We start from the raw sequence: 18,099 nt of genomic DNA, 5'->3' as shown, positions 1-18,099 counted from the left end.
TTGTGTTTTCTTGCTGCAATACCATTAGGTTTTTAAACCTAACATATCAGAAAATATGATGCACTTGATGACTCTGTTTGTAGGCTGTATATCTGGCTCACAATAGTGAGAAATATATTTTCTACATAAGAGCAGAAAATTTTCTGCATAAGAGCCCTTTCTAAGCTATTTTCAGACAGACTAACACAATCATAATACAATTTAATTTAGATAGTGATTTGGAGTTTAAAACTTATCTTACTTTACTATTCTGGTGCTTACCTCCATGAATATCACACCTGAACACTCTATCCCTTTTGTTTTATATTTTTGATGACAATTGTACTGTGTTTAGATTTTTGTATGAAATAAGGAAATATTTAATTATATTTACTTATTTTCCCTTGCAGTATGTTCATCATAACTACATTACAAAAAGTAATTAAAATTTTTACAATCATCATAAATAGAGAAATTATTTTAAAAATATCAAGTGCTTCCAGTGCTAATTACAAATTCTTCATAATGAGAGAACTAAAGCACAGCTTTTTGGCTCACAGTTTGTCTGATCTTTAAATATAATCACTATTTCAGAAAGATTTTTATCAGCTTCATGGAATTTCAAAGCTCTCCAAAGAAAACTATGATATGTTGAAACTTTCCCTCGCCCCCAAATACCAATATGCTTAACATCACTGTATGCTATCTGCATTGCAGTGGATTGAAATCTCATATCCAGGTGGAACATTATTTTCAAACTCCACCCGCATATCTGGAGTCCTGCCAAGGAACATATAAGCAGACACATTTATCTTTGTCACTTATTAGCAAGAGGAGAGCTGTCATGATAGTGTAATAGCACCTTTTTACCTTTTACTCAAACAGTAATATGGGTAGTGAGTTTTTCTTAAATTACACTATGAAGAATTATATGAACACAGTAGCAATTTCTTTTATACTTAAGCAGGCAAATTTCCCTCTACCACGTAATTTGCAGAACTCAAATTCAATAAAACATTACAAGATGGTCCATTACTGTTATCATTTTTGAATAATCCATCTTCATCCTTCATTTTACTGGAAAATAAACAGGGTACCAAACATGAAATGAAAAAAGAAGAAAGAAATGAACACCAAACTTGGTAACCTGGATAGGCCTTTACTGCATTTTAAATTCGTTTCTCACTTGATCCATAATGGTCTTTTCCTTAAATATGAAAAGGTCATTATTTAACAAGTGGGACAGACATTAAAAAACACAGGGAGCTAAATTCAATTATTTTTGTAAGTTTTATCTGGTTTCATTATTTATCATTGATAAATGTAATGTAAAAATATTTGTATTTTTAGAAACACCTGTCTGAATATTATATCTAAAATCTCTAGTAAGTACAATAGTAACACAGGTAGTTCTCATTTACAAACTGCCTGGTTAGTGACAGTCACAGTTACAATAGTGATGAAAAAGTAACCTAACAACTAATCATTGCATTAATGATCTTCGCGGTTCTGTAAAGCAAAGTAAAGCTGAAATATGATCATAAGCACAATCATAGTCTCACTTAACTAAACAAAGATTACCTATGTAGCAATTAAAAAAATTAATATAACCTTATGATATTGTTTGTCTCAGCAAAAGAACTTGATACTATTTCTCTGATAATCACTCTAAGTGAGATGGGAAGCAAACAAATCTAATAAGTAAATAAAATTACAATGAAAGATTGTTAATTTTAATTACAGATTGTCCTCAACTTATAACCATTCGTTTAGTGAATGTTTGACGTTACAACAGCACTGAAAAAAGTGACTTGTGACTGTTTTTCACACTTACAACCATTGCAGCATTCCCATGATCACATGATTAAAATGTGGTTGCTTGGCAACTGGCATGTATTTATGACAGTTGCAATGTCCCCAGGATCATATGATCACCTTTTACGACCTTTTAACAAGCAAAGTCAATGGGGAAGCCAAATTCACTTAACAACCATGTTACTAGCTTAACAACTGTGGCAAGAAAGGTTGTAAAATAGGGCAAAACTCATTTAATAACTCATTTAATTTCTGCTTAGCAACAGAAATTTCTGACTTAATTGTGTTCGTAAATCAAAGACTATATTGTTAAAATCAAACTGTGCAGTTTTCATTTGTTATTGATTTTTTTGTATTAGCAAAATGGCTGCAATAATTATGGCTACAAGCCTATCCATGCTGATTCATAAATAATTTTTTAGCAATTTCAATGAAATCTTAAGATTATTAATTACACTTAATTATTGTTCTTATGATAAAATAGCAACACATACAGTACATCAGTGAAAGAAGTGAAAACAACCCTCATGATTCCTCTAAGCTGAAACATCTCATAGTTTCAATGTATTCAATTTAATAAAAGTTTGTAGATGAAATATGAAAATTATTCCAATATTCAATGAAAAAAGTTATGGAGCCAAGATCACAAATATTTTCAATGTATTCTTTCAAAATGCTTGAAGAGTCATATTTTTTATTTTCAAATCTTAAATTGCTGGACTTTGCTAATGAAGTTTGAATTATAAAAATCAAGCAATTATTTGTGTTTGTTTTATTTATTCATGAAACAAATTTATATAGCCACCCATCTTATTGAAGGCAACTTTGAATGGCATACAACTATAAATAAAAAAATACAAAAACAGCAATTATAAATATAAAAAAGTAGTAATAAATATCTTAAAAACCCAAAATAAAATCAAAGTAAAGAGAGAATTAAAAAAAAATAACCTCCTCAACCATGGAGCCATCTGGTCAAATATCCAGTTCCATAATAGTTTCAGGCCTGGTCACACAATCATATCTTGAGGATCTTTCAGAATATCCAGAGGAATAGGTCCAATCTAATTTTAGGGGGAAGGATCTTCCATAAGCCAGACACTACAGCAGAGAAGGCACATTTCCTGGGACCTACCAAATGTAGATCTCTGACCAATAGTATATAGCATGCCTTCTCTGCAAGATCTGATTAAGTAGGCTGATATAAGTGGGAAGAGCGGTTTCTCAGGTAGTTTGGGCCCATGCCCTAAAAGGCTTTACAGGTTAAAACCAGGGCCTTGAATGGGACACACAAGCAAACTGGTAGCCAGTGCAGCTCACAGAGCAGAGATGTAACATACGCTGTCCTAGAAGTACATATAACCATTGATGTTGTGACTCTGGGAAGAGTGCCTAGAAAAGCAACAAAGATGATTAGGCAACTGAAGGCTAACACATATGACGACATAAACTTGGATCAGAGGGCCCAAACCAAAGCCACTCAGTCTTGCCAGGGTACAGTTGAAGCTTGTTGTTTCCTATTCAGACCTTCACAATCTCCAGTTACTGGGATAAGACAGTCATGGTATTACTTAGTTCATTAGAGGTAAAGATGTACAATTGCATATTATCAGCATAATTTCACCCCTGGCGACAGATACACTTACCCAATGGCCTCATCTTAAAAAGGAAAGGAGAAACCATGTAGAAGGGCCAAGAGCAGGACCTCTCCTCCCCAATCATAATCAGCTTGAATCAACCCAAAGAAGGAACCAGTACAATATCATGTTCACCCCAGCCCAAAAGATACCATAGTCAATGGTGTCAAAGGTCACCAAAATGTCATGAAGAGCATAACCAATGATTTTTCTATCCCATATCCAGGTCTGAATCCTGACTGAAAAGTGTCCTGATAATCTGCTTCCTCCATGGCCCTCTGAACCTGTTGCACTACTTCTCTACTATCTTCCCCCCCCCCCAAAAGGAAAGTGAGATACTGAAAGAAAATTGTCCAGTACAGTAATGCCTTCTTGAGGTGGGGATACCCTTTTTAATGGTATAGGAACAACGCCTTGTTCCAAAAAGGAATTAATCACTGTCAGAACCCACTAACATGACCTTTTTCAGGCTGCTTTAACAAGCCAGGAAGGTCATAAATCTAAAGAGCAAATGGCCATGCTCACAGCTTTTGAGGACCCTGTCAACTTTCCAGGTCAAAATGTTTAAACCAATTCCAGATAACTGGGAAAAACTCTTCCCTAGACATCTCCTCTGGACTGTGACAAGGTCAGAATCTAGCTGAGAATGAATCCAAGCAACTTTATCTGATATATATATGACAACTCCAACTATTGTCCTAAGAAGTTGATTAATTTTATAAAGAAAAAAAATCTGTTTAAGTTGTGCAAGAAAAAATATAAAGGATGGAGAAGGTTTAAATAGCAATAGATATTTGGAGATTTTGAAGCCTAGAAATGCTACTAATGCAGTAGATTAAGAAATTATTAAGCAAGTATTCAACATATTTTTAGTTGGTATTTTTGATTGTTAAAAAGTTAGAGATATGAATTTCTGACTTTATTCATAATGAAGAATTGTTATACAATTGTCATATGAAAATTATAGTTCAATTATACAAGGGGTTATGGTCTCTTTTCTTTACTAGATATTCATTCATTCATTCATTTCATTTCATTTCTTAACTACCTATCTCCCTCAGAGAGGGATTCTTGTCTATATTTCTGGACAACTCAAAGGTGTGTACATTCCTATTTTATCCACAATAAGAATTCTGTGAGCTGACTGAGAACAATAGACTCAATTTTACCTAGTAAGAGAGTGTTTCTAGACCAGAATTTTAGGCACAATTTACACTTATAGAGCTATTATTTTTTAAAAAAAATAAAATTATTTAATAGGTATTGAAGCCATATTTTAGCAGAATATTTTTCAAAGTGGTATTTTTATACTATTTAATTTGCTCTCATTTGTTTTACAACACTGGGTCTCCTTTTTGAAATAAAATTGAAATAAAAACATTGAATAAAAGGATCATATATACTTTAGTCTCTGAAAAAAAAACCAGTTTGAAAGAGTCTGTGGAGCACCATCTACACAAGTAATAATTTTATACAACTATAAAATATTGGATTATAGTAGTGTATTTAAGTAATATATGTGTGTGTGTGTGTGCGCGTGTGTGTGTATGTATATATGATATATATATTTGATGCCAGGTACATATTTATACTGTCTAATACTTCAGAAATAATTGAAGGATCGAACTTTAGAGCTTGGATTAATTACGTATCTATTTTGGATAAATTTCCTTTTGTTATCCTTGAACGGTTTTATCTTCTGTTTGTGCAGGTATCAAAAAATGAAAGGACCTTATTGCAGGCTCTGAAGTAACCTAATGATTGCTATTTAGTTTTGGCTAATCCATTTGCTTGAGATAATTGCACAGTAATAGTCCGAAATACAATGCTTAGGGTTGAATGTTGCAATCTGCAGTATCTATTGTTGAGTGTATTGATGCAATTGAAGAAACAGACACAACTATTTCCTCCCACATAATTCTTTTTCCAGAATTATGTGATTCACTTTCCTCTGCTGGCTAGGTAGCAACAGTTCCTCCTGCATAAGTAATATTAAAAGATATAGTTTAAGATTTCAGCTTGCAATTACTGCTTCTATGTGTTCAGAACCGCAGCATGTGCAAAGTGTAATTAATTTAGAGAGAGGTGAATTGAGCCAATAATGTGGATAAAAAAAGTTCTTAATTACTGTAGCTTTATAATTGATCTAGATAAACAAATCCATACTTGCACCCTTATAAGGATGAATGTTTAAGATATAATAATATGGGGATAAAGGGAAATTATATCAAATAGTTCTTAAAAATCTTAGCAAAAGATTTTGTCTTTCCCAAATAATTGCCATTAAAAGATCTATAAAGAAAAGAGAAAGATGAAGAAAAGATAAAGATAAAGAAAAGAAAAAAGAAATTTCTTAGCACAAGTAAGGGTGTTTGGGACCACAGTCTATATGTGGTTAACTACCAGCTCTATATAAATTATATACATTTTTTAAAAAAAGGCTAACCTGAGTTCTGTTAAATGCCACACGTGCAAAAACTGCCTGTGAGATTCCTGCTCGTTTCAATTCATCACGCACCCACTGGTAGATTTCGGAAGACACCTCTGTGTTAGTTGAGACCTGTTGTTCTAACGGCTTGTTGATGGATCTGCTGACAGGAGGGGGATGGTTCAAGTACTGTTGATTTAAGGACTGTTGGGCTAGAAGTCTGTTCACTGCATACTGCTGGTTTAGCAACTGGGCCATTACCAATTGTTGGTTTACCAACTGAGGACTAATGGGAGTAAGTCCAGGATGCATGTTTGGAAGTGGGGTCCGAACAGATGGTTGACTGCTATGAGAAAGCTGAACGGGGGATGGTGGCTGTTCAGCAGTGTTTCCTGGGACTGGCTGGTGACCAAAGTTGACATGGTTGGCACCTTGTTGTGATAGTTCAGAAAGGCTGTCCATTTCAGCTAAGAAGGAGAAAACAGAATATAAATATTTGGTCCAAGGAAATAAATGAATATATAAAAAAGAATAGCTGAATTTGGATCATTGCTCTCTTTATTCTCAGCATTCAATTCAAGAGATGTTAATCAAATGATACTTTAGGGATGTGCAAATCTTTTCTTCTTCAATGTCTTCTTTCTGAACACACATCTGGCTACAAACCTTCGGCTTCAAAGCAGATTCGTTGCACCTTTAAGAAGCAGATTCACATGCAAGCAAAGAGTTTTTTCAAATATTTTTCACAAACTTTACATTATTTTCCCAGAAGATCCCAATATATAAGGATAGTTTTATACATTTTGTATCCATATTTTTATATAAATATAAATGATATTGTATTTATTTTTATATAGAGATAGATATGCATATATCTATCTCCACACTTTTCAACAGACACCCATTATTTTTGTTTTTTAAATTCATTTCACTTAAAATATTTATATAATTTTAATATAATAATATAATATAATATAATATAATATAATATAATATAATATAATATAATATAATATAATAATATAATATAATATAATATAATATAATATAATATAATATAATATAATATAATATTATAAATGTATGTGTGTGTATACACACACACACACACAAACAAATATATATACACACATACACAGGTAGTCCTTGACTTAAAATAATTCATTTAATGACCATTCAAAGTTACACCAGCAACGAAAAAAGTGACAGATGATTGTTTTTCACACAATGACAGATTCAGCATTCCCATAATCACATGTTCAAAGTTCAGATGCTTGGCAACTGATTCATATATATGGCAGTTGTAATGTCCCAGGTTCCTATGATTACCTTCTGCGACCTTCTGACAAGCCAGGTCAATGGGGAAACCAGGTTCATTTAACAACTGTTTTACTAACTTAACAAATGCAGTGGTTGCCTTATCAAGCATGACAAGAAAGGTCACAAATGGCCTTAACTTCACTTAACAACTGTCTTGTTTAGCAACAGAAATTTTGGGCTCAGTTGTGGTTGTAAGTAGAGGACTACCTTTAAGTATATGTATTTGATTGAAAGAACATTAGGAACTTTTTCAATTTTTATCAGGATATTGAAAAATATACTTAATATAGTTATAACAACAAGACAATATTATATTTACCTGAAGGAAGGCAACCCCTCAAAGCACTTTTCAGTAAGTATATTTGCAGATACAGTGGAGGGAGCAATTAATTTTCCCAAGGGGCCACATGAGAAACTCAGACTGTTGTGGAGGGCCACTACTACCTCCCCCCCGCAGCCACCGCTCCCCCAGCCGCCGTCACCGCAGACCTGACAGGGACAGTCAAAGGGCTGGATGTGGCCCGCGGGCCATAAAATGCCCAAGTCTGAGATACCGATTCTATTTAAAGAGGTAATACTGTTGAAAAGGATAGAGAAGAACCAAAATTCCTATGGGTTATTTATGTTTATTATTATAATTTTGATTCATACGACTACCACAAATAAAAACCCAATTGTATCAGGAAACAAATAAAACCAATTAATTCCTAAAAATAATAAAATAACAAAAGCAGCTTTATGTAGTAAGAAAAACACGTTTACAACAGCATCAAACAATTCACATCAATTAGTCACAATCTACCTTACAAGGGGAGAAAGGCAAGTTTTTAAGAATAATCTAAAACCTTGCAGGCCAAGGGCATATTATTCCAGACACCAGATATAGGATTATAGGTAAGGTGCACTTTCTAAGATCCATCCAAAGATATTACTTAATAGATGGAGCATGAAGGGCGTGTACTCAATCAGAACTTACAGGGCAGGAAGAAATTTATTTAATTATTTAATTACATTTATATGGCTAACTATATCACAGACATGAAATGATGTGAGAGAGGTAGTTCTTCAGGTAGCTGAACTCTGTTCAAAAATGCTTTTAGAGATTATAAAAAGATTAGAGCACTTTTAATTTCAGCAGAAGCTCACTTGATATTAAGGTAGCAGAGGTGTTACATGGATGAACCAGCTCAGCTTCTCGATAGTCTTCAAGGCAGCCTCTGCACACTGCAAGTCCACGCATTATATGACTAAAGCAAGAGTGACCATGAAAACGGACTCTGGGTCTGAAAAAGTGTGCAATAGGTGCACTCTTAAACCTTTACAGACATTTGACTTCTAAATGCAGAGGGGAAATTGCCTAGCTATGTTCCAAGAATTGTTGAAGTGTTAAAAGTAATCAGGCAAACAGCAAATATGAACCCTAGTCCATCCATATTGCTCTTTATTATCTAATTATCTGAAGCAACCAAACTGATAAAGCTGTTGCAGATGGATGGTTGCCTTTAAAGACCATAACTTAAAAGGAAACAATTTACTCCTATTGCTTGTCTAGGAGCCTTTAATTCTTTTATGTAGTACAGTAGCTGAAAAGGTTTATCTTTCTTAACAACAATACAGAAGCTGTTTTCCTTGCTTTGGGGGAATTTTTACTTTTAGCTTAGAACAAGTAAATACTTTTTCAAAATAGATTTTTTTCAATCATTCCAATATTTTATTGGAATGATTGAAAAAAATCTATTTCGAAAAATGAAGAAGTGAACTAGCATAAAACTGAAAATGAAAACACAATTCCTAAAATATTTTCATTATGCATCAAACCATTTCTGTGTATGAATTTAGACATTTATCTATACAATTTAAAATGTTCGTTTTTAATATATATATAGTATATACAGCATTTTTACTCTTGCATTAGAAAGCATGATGTGGTATAAGTTTGGGGTAAAAAATGCCTGTGAGCATTAAGCAACATGCAGTATCAGCAACCACTTTTGCTTATGTGGGAGGCTGAACTGCATTAGAGTATTAATAGTGGGTGTTTAATGCTTCAAAATTGGCCATTTGCTGTATTAGAGTTTGCAGACATTTATTCATAGGCCCAGATCTGGTGAAGAAAGACAGGAGAAATGGTGCAGCCACTTAGAATTCTAAAAAGATTTCTAATTTGCATTATTCAGCTTATCCACAAAAATAAACAAACAAAAAAGTATCTTAAAGGAGTACCATATGTCTGTCTGTCTATCTTACAGTATATAGTGTTGCTATAGGGGTACCGGTGGTTAGAATGCTGAGTCAGAAGACCGTTTAGAGTTTGACAGCTCCACAGTTCTAAACTTGAGAGTGCAAGGTCTAGCAGTTTGAAAGCATACAAATGCTGGTAGATAAATAGGTACCACTTCAGTGGGAAAATAATAGGGACATGACAGGAGCCCCATTGGGCATTGCCTGGGCAACAGTGATGTCACCTGCTAATCTTTTCAGTGCCTTGGTAGTGCTTCCGGGAAGGAATGTAGTAGTATACAGTATTGCTCTTTAGTTACAATACACATGCGCAAAGACTAATTATATTTTCATATAGGCAAGCCATTACTTTATTTCTCAGTCTTCAAATATGAACATGCATAACTTCACCTGCAGTCTGTTCCATTTTCCTTCTTAGGCCAGTAGCTTTTCTGTCCTGTAATTTGTTACCTTCTGTACCTGTTGAATCTCTCTGGTGAAAATGCTGCCTAAATTTTCAAATGTTAAAATCGTATAATAAAAGATACCCATTTTGCTAAGTTGATTACTACCCAGACCTTACCTAAAAAGACTGGAATTAGTAAGTCATGTAAGTTTTTCTGCCTCATCAAGAATTGAAATTTTGTATTAGAATTTGTATTAGTAATTTCACAGAGTATCTCAAAATATTGTTGAACTAGATTACATTATGTCTTCACTTATGATATTGCTGATGAAATTAAATAAGTCTCATGTTTTTACATCTCAGTCAGAGAAACTAAAATCTTATGTGCAACTAACAATTGTGTGCAACATTTATATCATAACTATCAAATATAGGCTAGTATGACATCTTATATAGGTTGCATCACTAATTACACTTCTGTTTATTTACTCTGTGTGTGTAAAGTTTCAAAAACAAAGCTTGTTAAATTTGAATGTGAAGATGGACTCAATGCAAATTCTGTTATATTTATAGTACATTCACTGAAATAAATAAGAGTTATGTAAATCAATGTTTTATCTAATTCAGGTTGTATCCATTCTCATGTACAGACAGTTGCAAATGGTTTACTTTATTTTGTATATAAAGATCAGCAGCAAATTCTTATATGACTGCCTTATTGCCAATTCTATATTCTTTGTAACAAACAAGGAAGTAATATAATACTGATTTAGGACATATTGTAACACTTGTTATAGATGAAATACTTCTGAAAATATTTTCAATAATAATTGCAAATATTACACACTGTTATTACTAACAAATGTCATGTAAGAGCCATGGGCTATATTCAATTTGCAAAATAAGTTAAATATCTTTTCCAAACTATGGAAAGGGTGGTACATACTTAGGGCTGATTTTGAAATTTAAACATATGTGATAGTTTTCTTTCTTTCTTTCTTTCTTTCTTTCTTTCTTTCTTTCTTTCTTTCTTTCTTTCTTTCCTTTCTTTTCTTTCTTCTTTCCTTCTTTCCATATTTTGCAAAATGTTATCAAATATTTGCTGAATCAAACACCATTATCAGATCTATAAAAATTTAGTCCATTTCTACTATCCAGACAAAGCTTAAAATGTATTCAGTCATAAGCATGTAGACAATACCACTTGAACTTTGATCGTTTTGCTTACCCATCATATCTTTTGCCTTCTTGAAATGTTTATACCATCTCCCAAATTCCTGACATTTTGCTGCTGAGACATTTGCATAGTAAGTGCTGTTCACAATGGAAGATATCATACTCTAAAAAAGAAGAGAAAGACCAATTATATTACTACAATGTTTAATAGAAAGTATTTTAATTATTTGATCAGTAACATTCCCGGTTATAAGACAATATTCAATTTTATTTTGTTACGATTTAAACCATTTATATCAGCAAATCTTGCAGTATATTCAGCAGCCATTATATTACGTTTAAATATTGTTTTAATATCACATTCTGTTCTACATAAATATATACAGATATAAGAAAAACAAAAATATTAACAACTATGCAAAAATATTACAAATCAAGGAAAGTTTATGTTTTGGCATAGCTAGAATTTATATCTGAAAGCTATAATTATATGAAATTAAGAGGGATAACAAAATGGGAGACTACTATACAACATTGTTCATATATTGTTCTTCATGAAGGTTGTTTGCTCAAAAAGCCATAATGAATGAACAACTTGCCTTAATTGTACTGAAATAATTTTCAAATGCATTTCACTATTTTCAATGCATAACTAAATCATCTCTAGAATTACTGCTAAAAATCTATTTCCAGGAGGAAAAAATACACCATATGCCTCTCCTTTCTCACTAGTGTATTCTGAATTTATACAGTTCATACATACATACATTCCTTCATACAGCCAAGAAAACTGTACACTTAAAATTTACATTAATCAGAATGAATCAGTTATCCAGTCTAAAAGAAAGGAGAGCAATTCAGCTACCATTTTTATATTATTTTTGACCTGAAACTTTACATTGGATTGGTACACTTTAATAATAGTAGCAGTGATAGTAGGATGCATGACCCTGTTCTTCTGCCTCTTCAGTTTTAGGTGAAAAGGCAATCCAATCATAATCATTGCTATACTCAGGGGCATATGAGCTAAAATTTATATTGTTTATATTGCCATATGTCCTTATGCATCTATTAAAATGAGGCGTAGTACAACAACACAGTATGAAAATTATTCATAGTGAAGTGCGGATACAAGGCAACTTATTTTAGAAGTCCAAACTTGAAGAGCCTACATTAGAGTACCAAGGGAATGAGCTTCTGCATACTTTCAAAACTATTAAGCCTCACATTGCCATCATCATGTGCTATCTATATGATCTTATTACAAATATAGGTTTAAAAGATTACTGTTAGAAGATCCTTACAAAGAATTATTGCATTCATTCTGTTTCATATATGCATACATTATCTTCCAAAATGATCACTGATTCATCCTTACACTGATTAATCCTTTTTATAGGTTGATGAAACAAAAATCTTTGCTACATTCTCTTCAGCTTCAGAATATAGATTCATTTAAAGATAGTCAGTTTTACAAAAACTTAGACAATTTCAGTTATTTTGTATTTTGCTGTAAATGTAAAAATCTGTAAGCCTAAGAAACTAATTAGAATATGGTATGGCATCAGTAGTATGGAGTCAGAAGTACCGTAGATGTATCTATGATTTGATGACAACTTTTGCTCTTTCTTGAGACATAACTCAGAAAAAATATTTTAAAAACTCATAGAACCCTGTCTCCACATTTACTGTTAGTTTACTTTAGTTCATATGACTCACCATCTAAAAGTACCCACATGTATACATACCCAGTAGCTGTATTTCTTTTTGTGATTGTCTGATGAAGATTTGATCTGAAATGGTGCCACCTATGCAAAAGCCCTACTACACTGGGATGATACCATCTGCCACAGTCTGAGCTTTCTTTTGCAGCCAAATGCATTATTTATAATTATTTCTTCCATAACTATATGGCAATAGGGATTGAATTTTTTTTCTAAAGTTCATTTTTGGTTCATCTGGTCAGCTTTAAAATTCATTCAATATTTGGAGTTGTATTATTGCATATAACGAGAATAGTGGCATCCAAATAATTTTGCATATATTTTCAAACTTAAAGAAAATATATTCTCAGCAAATCTACTTGTATTTATTTATTTTGTTAAGATAACTTTTTTATATTTGATTCATTCTTCAGGAATGAATGCAATGTTTTAGATTGCATTCAGAATAGGTTTATAATAACCTGAATATAGATTCTCCGATCATAAATGGCTGTGTTTGAAAGTGCATTGTTGTCTTTTTGAAAAACAACAAAGAACAACATTAATCAGGTCAGTTCAATTATCTAAACTAAAACTGTTCATGCTTTACTGCCAACTCAACCAGCCACTACAAAATCTATTATCTGTGATTGCTCAGCTGCAGGTCAAAAATCCATTTATCCTCCACTATAACCAAATATCCTCTATCCTCTTTAACAATATCTTAAGCTTTAGTCATACACATCTTTGATAAAAAAAATTATGAACAACTTTGTGGATTAAAACAGACAATGTACTGCTTACGAAAGGATGCCAAATAATATAACAGGAAATTTCAAAAAAAGATGTTCTCTGAAATAACCTAATGAACAAAGATATTAGGCTATATTCTTCATATGTTCAAGATAATTCAAAGTATCTCTACAAAACTTTAACAGGTCTTTTTGATTTTTTTAAAGAAGGAAAATAAATAGATATTTGTATTTGCTTATTGAAAGCATTCAAGCTAGATCAGTAGAGGGGACAAGAGTTACAACAACTTATTTACACTATTATCTAAATATGATTAAACAGCTGATGAACAAATATTAAACTAGAAAATGTATAGTCATTTCAGCTTAATATAATCCTCTTTTAGTAAACACCCAAGACAATTTTTCTCTACTAGAACAGTTCTGACATCTCATAAGCCTAAGGGTGAATAACAAGAGATTGTTTTTGATAGTTATAAATATTCAAAAGAGATGCAGACCATCTGCTTTCATATTACAGGTAAAGCAAGATTGAAATTGTGACTGCTAGGAAAAAAAACAATTCTTTTAACGAAGTCTTCCTCACCTCAAAATCTATAAAAACAGATATCAAAATATGTTTATACAAGTAAGGTGGAGTATGCAAGATGCAACATTCCTTTTACAGACATAGCTTGTTGTAGAGTTTCTCTTATGTTCCATCATGTATTGTATTGCATTTCTAATGGTTAAAATCTTTTTTAACACATGGAGCAAAATATGGTAAATGGATTATAAATGTAAGTGAACCAGCTTAGGTATTTTTCTTACACTAGAAAAATGATTTGAAATGGCATTTTATTATTTCAGTTCTTGCTGTATCCTGCCTTTCTACCCAGAAAGTTTACATTAATTGGTAGGTGGTAAAAAAATACACAAAATTATGTTATTTTATCATGCTACAAGCTTGCATACAAATAAGAATCTACTTGTTATAAAACCCATGTCTTTGTTTTCAGATAGATGCTTTTTTAAAGAGACAAAGTAAACAATACCCACTAACTTATCAGGTAGACCAGATTCAAAATACAACCAGATGAGCTAATTCAATTTTATTGTACAGTTACATTAACAGAATATTGCAAGTTTGAAAATACAATTCTTCTGTTTCTTTTACACTAGAGAGGGTGTCTTCGGAGCCTTTTGCCCTGTCCAGTATACAGCTATGAGTTATGCTAATCTGATAATTCCCTAGGCAGCATTTGTTGGCCCATTCCCCTAGACTTTTTCCTGGATTCCATTACACAGTTCTCCCCTTCAGACTCATTGCCTTAGTCCTGAGTTCATAGTGGAAACTGAATTTGGACTATGAGAAAAAAATGCAGTTGGGTCACTCCCCTCTTCTGCTGGTAACTCCCCAAATTACACAAGAGTTGTCTCTCCATCAGGAATCGTTTTGTCTCTGGCCCTCATGTCCTGAATTGCATAGCTGGAGTATTATTATGGTGTGTGTGTGTGTGTGTGTGTGTGTGTGTGTGTGTGTGTGTGTGTGTGTGAAAAAGAGAGGGGGGAGGGAGGGAGAACATACATTGAATTGTCTTAGGTGAGACACTATCTGAAAAATTGTTTTGGAAGCCCAGAATATTTGTAAAAATCAAAGCAACTTGCTGAGAGGTGAATGTTTTACAGAACCTCTAAATTCTTACGGTCTGTATAACTTGTAGAGGATGAATTGCTTCTTCCAGCAGATATTTCAATCACTGAATAGCATTTTTTTACTACCAGCAATTCTTTATTAAAAAATATCAGAGGTTTTTTTCAGCTGAGAGGAACATACCGGAGTAAAAGGTCCACAATAGCAATAACAATAGCAGTAGCACTTAGTCTTAAATACCGCTTTTCAATGTTTTACAGCCCTCTCTAAGCAGTTTACAGAGTTTGCATATTGTCTCCAATAATCTGGTTCCTCATTTTACTGACCTTGGAAGGATAGAAGGTTGAGTCAACCTTGAGTCAATCAGGATCAAACTCCTACGGTAGGCAGTTAGCCTGCAATACTGCATTGTAACCACTGTGCTCAATACAATGGTAAATATGTTCCCCTCCCTTCTGTGCATCCCTATCCAGGAGCAAACAGCATTTCAAGGATTAAAACACCTCTTTATTTCTACACCTGACCCGTCCTGTCCCTATGTATTGCTCCTGGATTAATCAAAATTGCTGATCCTTTCTTAGGAGTTGGGTCAGCAGTTTTAGATGGTCAACAAAATTAGGGATGAATTTCCTATAAAAATTAGCAAAATCCAGAAAGTGTTGCATATCTTTCATGCCACCAGAAGTGGAATGGAAACATGAATGTACTTTTGCTGATCCAGCTATAAAGTCAATCTTGCTCTTAGTGGCTATCTATCAATCATCTCAGGTAATATTGGGTTTTCTAGATCTTCAGTAGGCAACTTTAGTTTCTGTATTATTTCTATAGCTATGAAATTACTGGTTGCTCTCAAGTCTACAAGAGCAGAAAGTCCCACCTTCTGCCTAGAATCTAAAGCAACAAAAATAGGAGTGATTAAATATGCTTTCCTGCTGTCAACAGTTGTCCTTAAAAGGTGGAAAGCCCCCCAACCCAGAGCTCCTTGGAAATGGATCAGCAAAGTTTTGCCAGTGTGTTGTTTCAAAGCAAGCTGAGCACTTATTGGTTACATGATCTGTTGATTTATAAGTTCTACATCTTTTGCTATGTCTAATGCTAATGCTTTACCAAACATCATCAGGCTGTGAACTTGGGCTCCTCAGTAAAAGCATAGATTTGATACATTCTTCTTTGCTTCTCTAAAGACAGGGATCTTGGTTGCAGGGATTCTCCCACATTGGATGTTGAGGAGGCCACTGAGGTGGTGGTTTGGGGGAATACAGGCTTTAAGTTATTTTCCCCTTACCATTCCCTCCCTTCCTTAAATCATCCAGTTAGGTATCTATTATTACAAAACATTGATACAGCTCCTCCAGAAAATGTGGGAGTCTTGCCTCTCCTAGCTCCTCAGCCAGACTTTCTCTGAATTGATCAATACAGCTAGATTTCAATTGGTTGCTTACATTGCAAGCAAATAATTTAAAATCTGAAATATATGATCTTATTCTGTTTGGACTTCCAGATCACTTGACTAGCAGCAATTCTCTATATGGGATGTTCAAAGTATCATTTGAGTTTATGCATGAGGTCCTAATAGTTGTCCAGCATCTGATTGTTCTCCCCAATGAATATTACCCAGTTAGCTGCTGCTTCCTTCACATTTTGGTGTGATTAATAGAAACTCTTCTGCCCTGCCTCTCATATATATTTCACCCTATATGGTGAATATCCTGAATTGATTCTGGTTCACTCTGAACTTTATTCTATGGGGAAAGCTCCCATGGAAATGCAGGCTCATTGTCTGAGCCCCTTTTTGTTGTGTCCAGCTGTTGCTTTAGTTGTATCATGGCAAACTGGCCCAGGTCTTTCTTACATACCATTAAAATACCTTCCATTCTGAGTAAAATATAAAAATTTCTGCCCATTATTCCGTAAGGATAATTTTCAAATTTCGAAATGTTATGTTAACAGTAACATTTTAAAGGTATCCTATCAATATCTTATCAATATAAAGGGGCATCTAATTTTATAATTCTCAGCTGAAGACACACTTGCTGAACAACCTGTCAAACTTAGTTCCTTTACTCTCCCATTTACAAAATGAACTCTGACTGGCTTTTAATGCCTGTATTTTTTAATTCATTAAAATAAGGCTCATGACATAAATAATACACACATATTAAAGAGCCACCAGAATTACAGTTGTTATATTCAGGCAACCAAATCTCTATTTTATAAAGTGAAATGTGATCTAGCTTCATATATATTCGCATTGACATTTATTTTCTTTCATTGGAATAGGAAGCAGATCAGGAAACCATAATTAATTATAGCTTCCTTTATGTCCAAACTGGAAACAATGGCCAGGTTCTTTTATAGCATCAAGCCAGAATATTTTATCCCAGAGTTTATTCAACAGGTCACAGTCACATTGTTTAGCCTTCTCATTCAGCTATAACAGATAGTTAAGTTCTTAATTTTTTGAAAATTATTAATGACAATTTCAAACATTATGAGAAGCATCATAAACTTTAACAACCTCTTATTCAATGACCAAATTTACAATAGTGATAAATGTGGTAGTTATGATGGATCCTTGTATTTATGACTATTGTAGTATCCCCAGCTTGTGATGACACTGCAGTATCCCAGGATCATGTAATTATGATTTGTGACCTTCCCTCTCTTTCAAGAAGCAAAGTTACAGGGGAAGCCAGCAGGAAGTTGCATATTGTGGTCACTAACAATCCATGCACTCATCATTTAACAACAGCAACCAGAACTGCCATCACTAAGTACATAGTAACAAGTTTTTTCAACTTAAACCATGTCACTTAGGTTTTCACGGGTATTTGTATGTAGGTCTTTAGTTATTCGGGTTTTCTCCCGCGTAGAATTAGAAGTTTCTTGGCGACGTTTCGACGAAGTCACATTCGTCATCTTCAGGCTGGTGTCTTCTGCTTCGTGCTTCTGGGCCCAGAAGCACGAAGCAGAAGACACTAGCCTGAAGATGACGAATGTGACTTCGTCGAAACGTCGCCAAGAAACTTC

At 33.6% G+C, this 18,099-nt stretch overlaps 1 protein-coding gene across 1 annotated transcript in view; it reads right to left on the bottom strand.

Annotated features, from left to right (window-relative positions):
• SATB1 (SATB homeobox 1) overlaps nt 1–18,099 on the bottom strand; it is a 92,922-nt gene that overhangs the window by 47,883 nt on the left and 26,940 nt on the right. The window contains exons 7-8 of the mRNA XM_015810741.1: nt 11,034–11,145; nt 5,878–6,326 (exon numbers count right to left, since the gene is read on the bottom strand). Coding sequence (XP_015666227.1) covers nt 5,878–6,326; nt 11,034–11,145 — 561 coding nt within the window. The remainder of the gene's footprint in view (nt 1–5,877; nt 6,327–11,033; nt 11,146–18,099) is intronic.

This window comes from Protobothrops mucrosquamatus, unplaced genomic scaffold, assembly GCF_001527695.2.
Source record: "Protobothrops mucrosquamatus isolate PMUCROS unplaced genomic scaffold, P.Mucros_1.0 scaffold18, whole genome shotgun sequence".
In the NCBI taxonomy this organism is placed as follows: Eukaryota; Metazoa; Chordata; class Lepidosauria; order Squamata; family Viperidae; genus Protobothrops; species Protobothrops mucrosquamatus.
The sequence above is the reverse complement of the archived record's forward strand: the minus strand, read 5'-3'. Positions and strand labels throughout refer to the sequence as shown.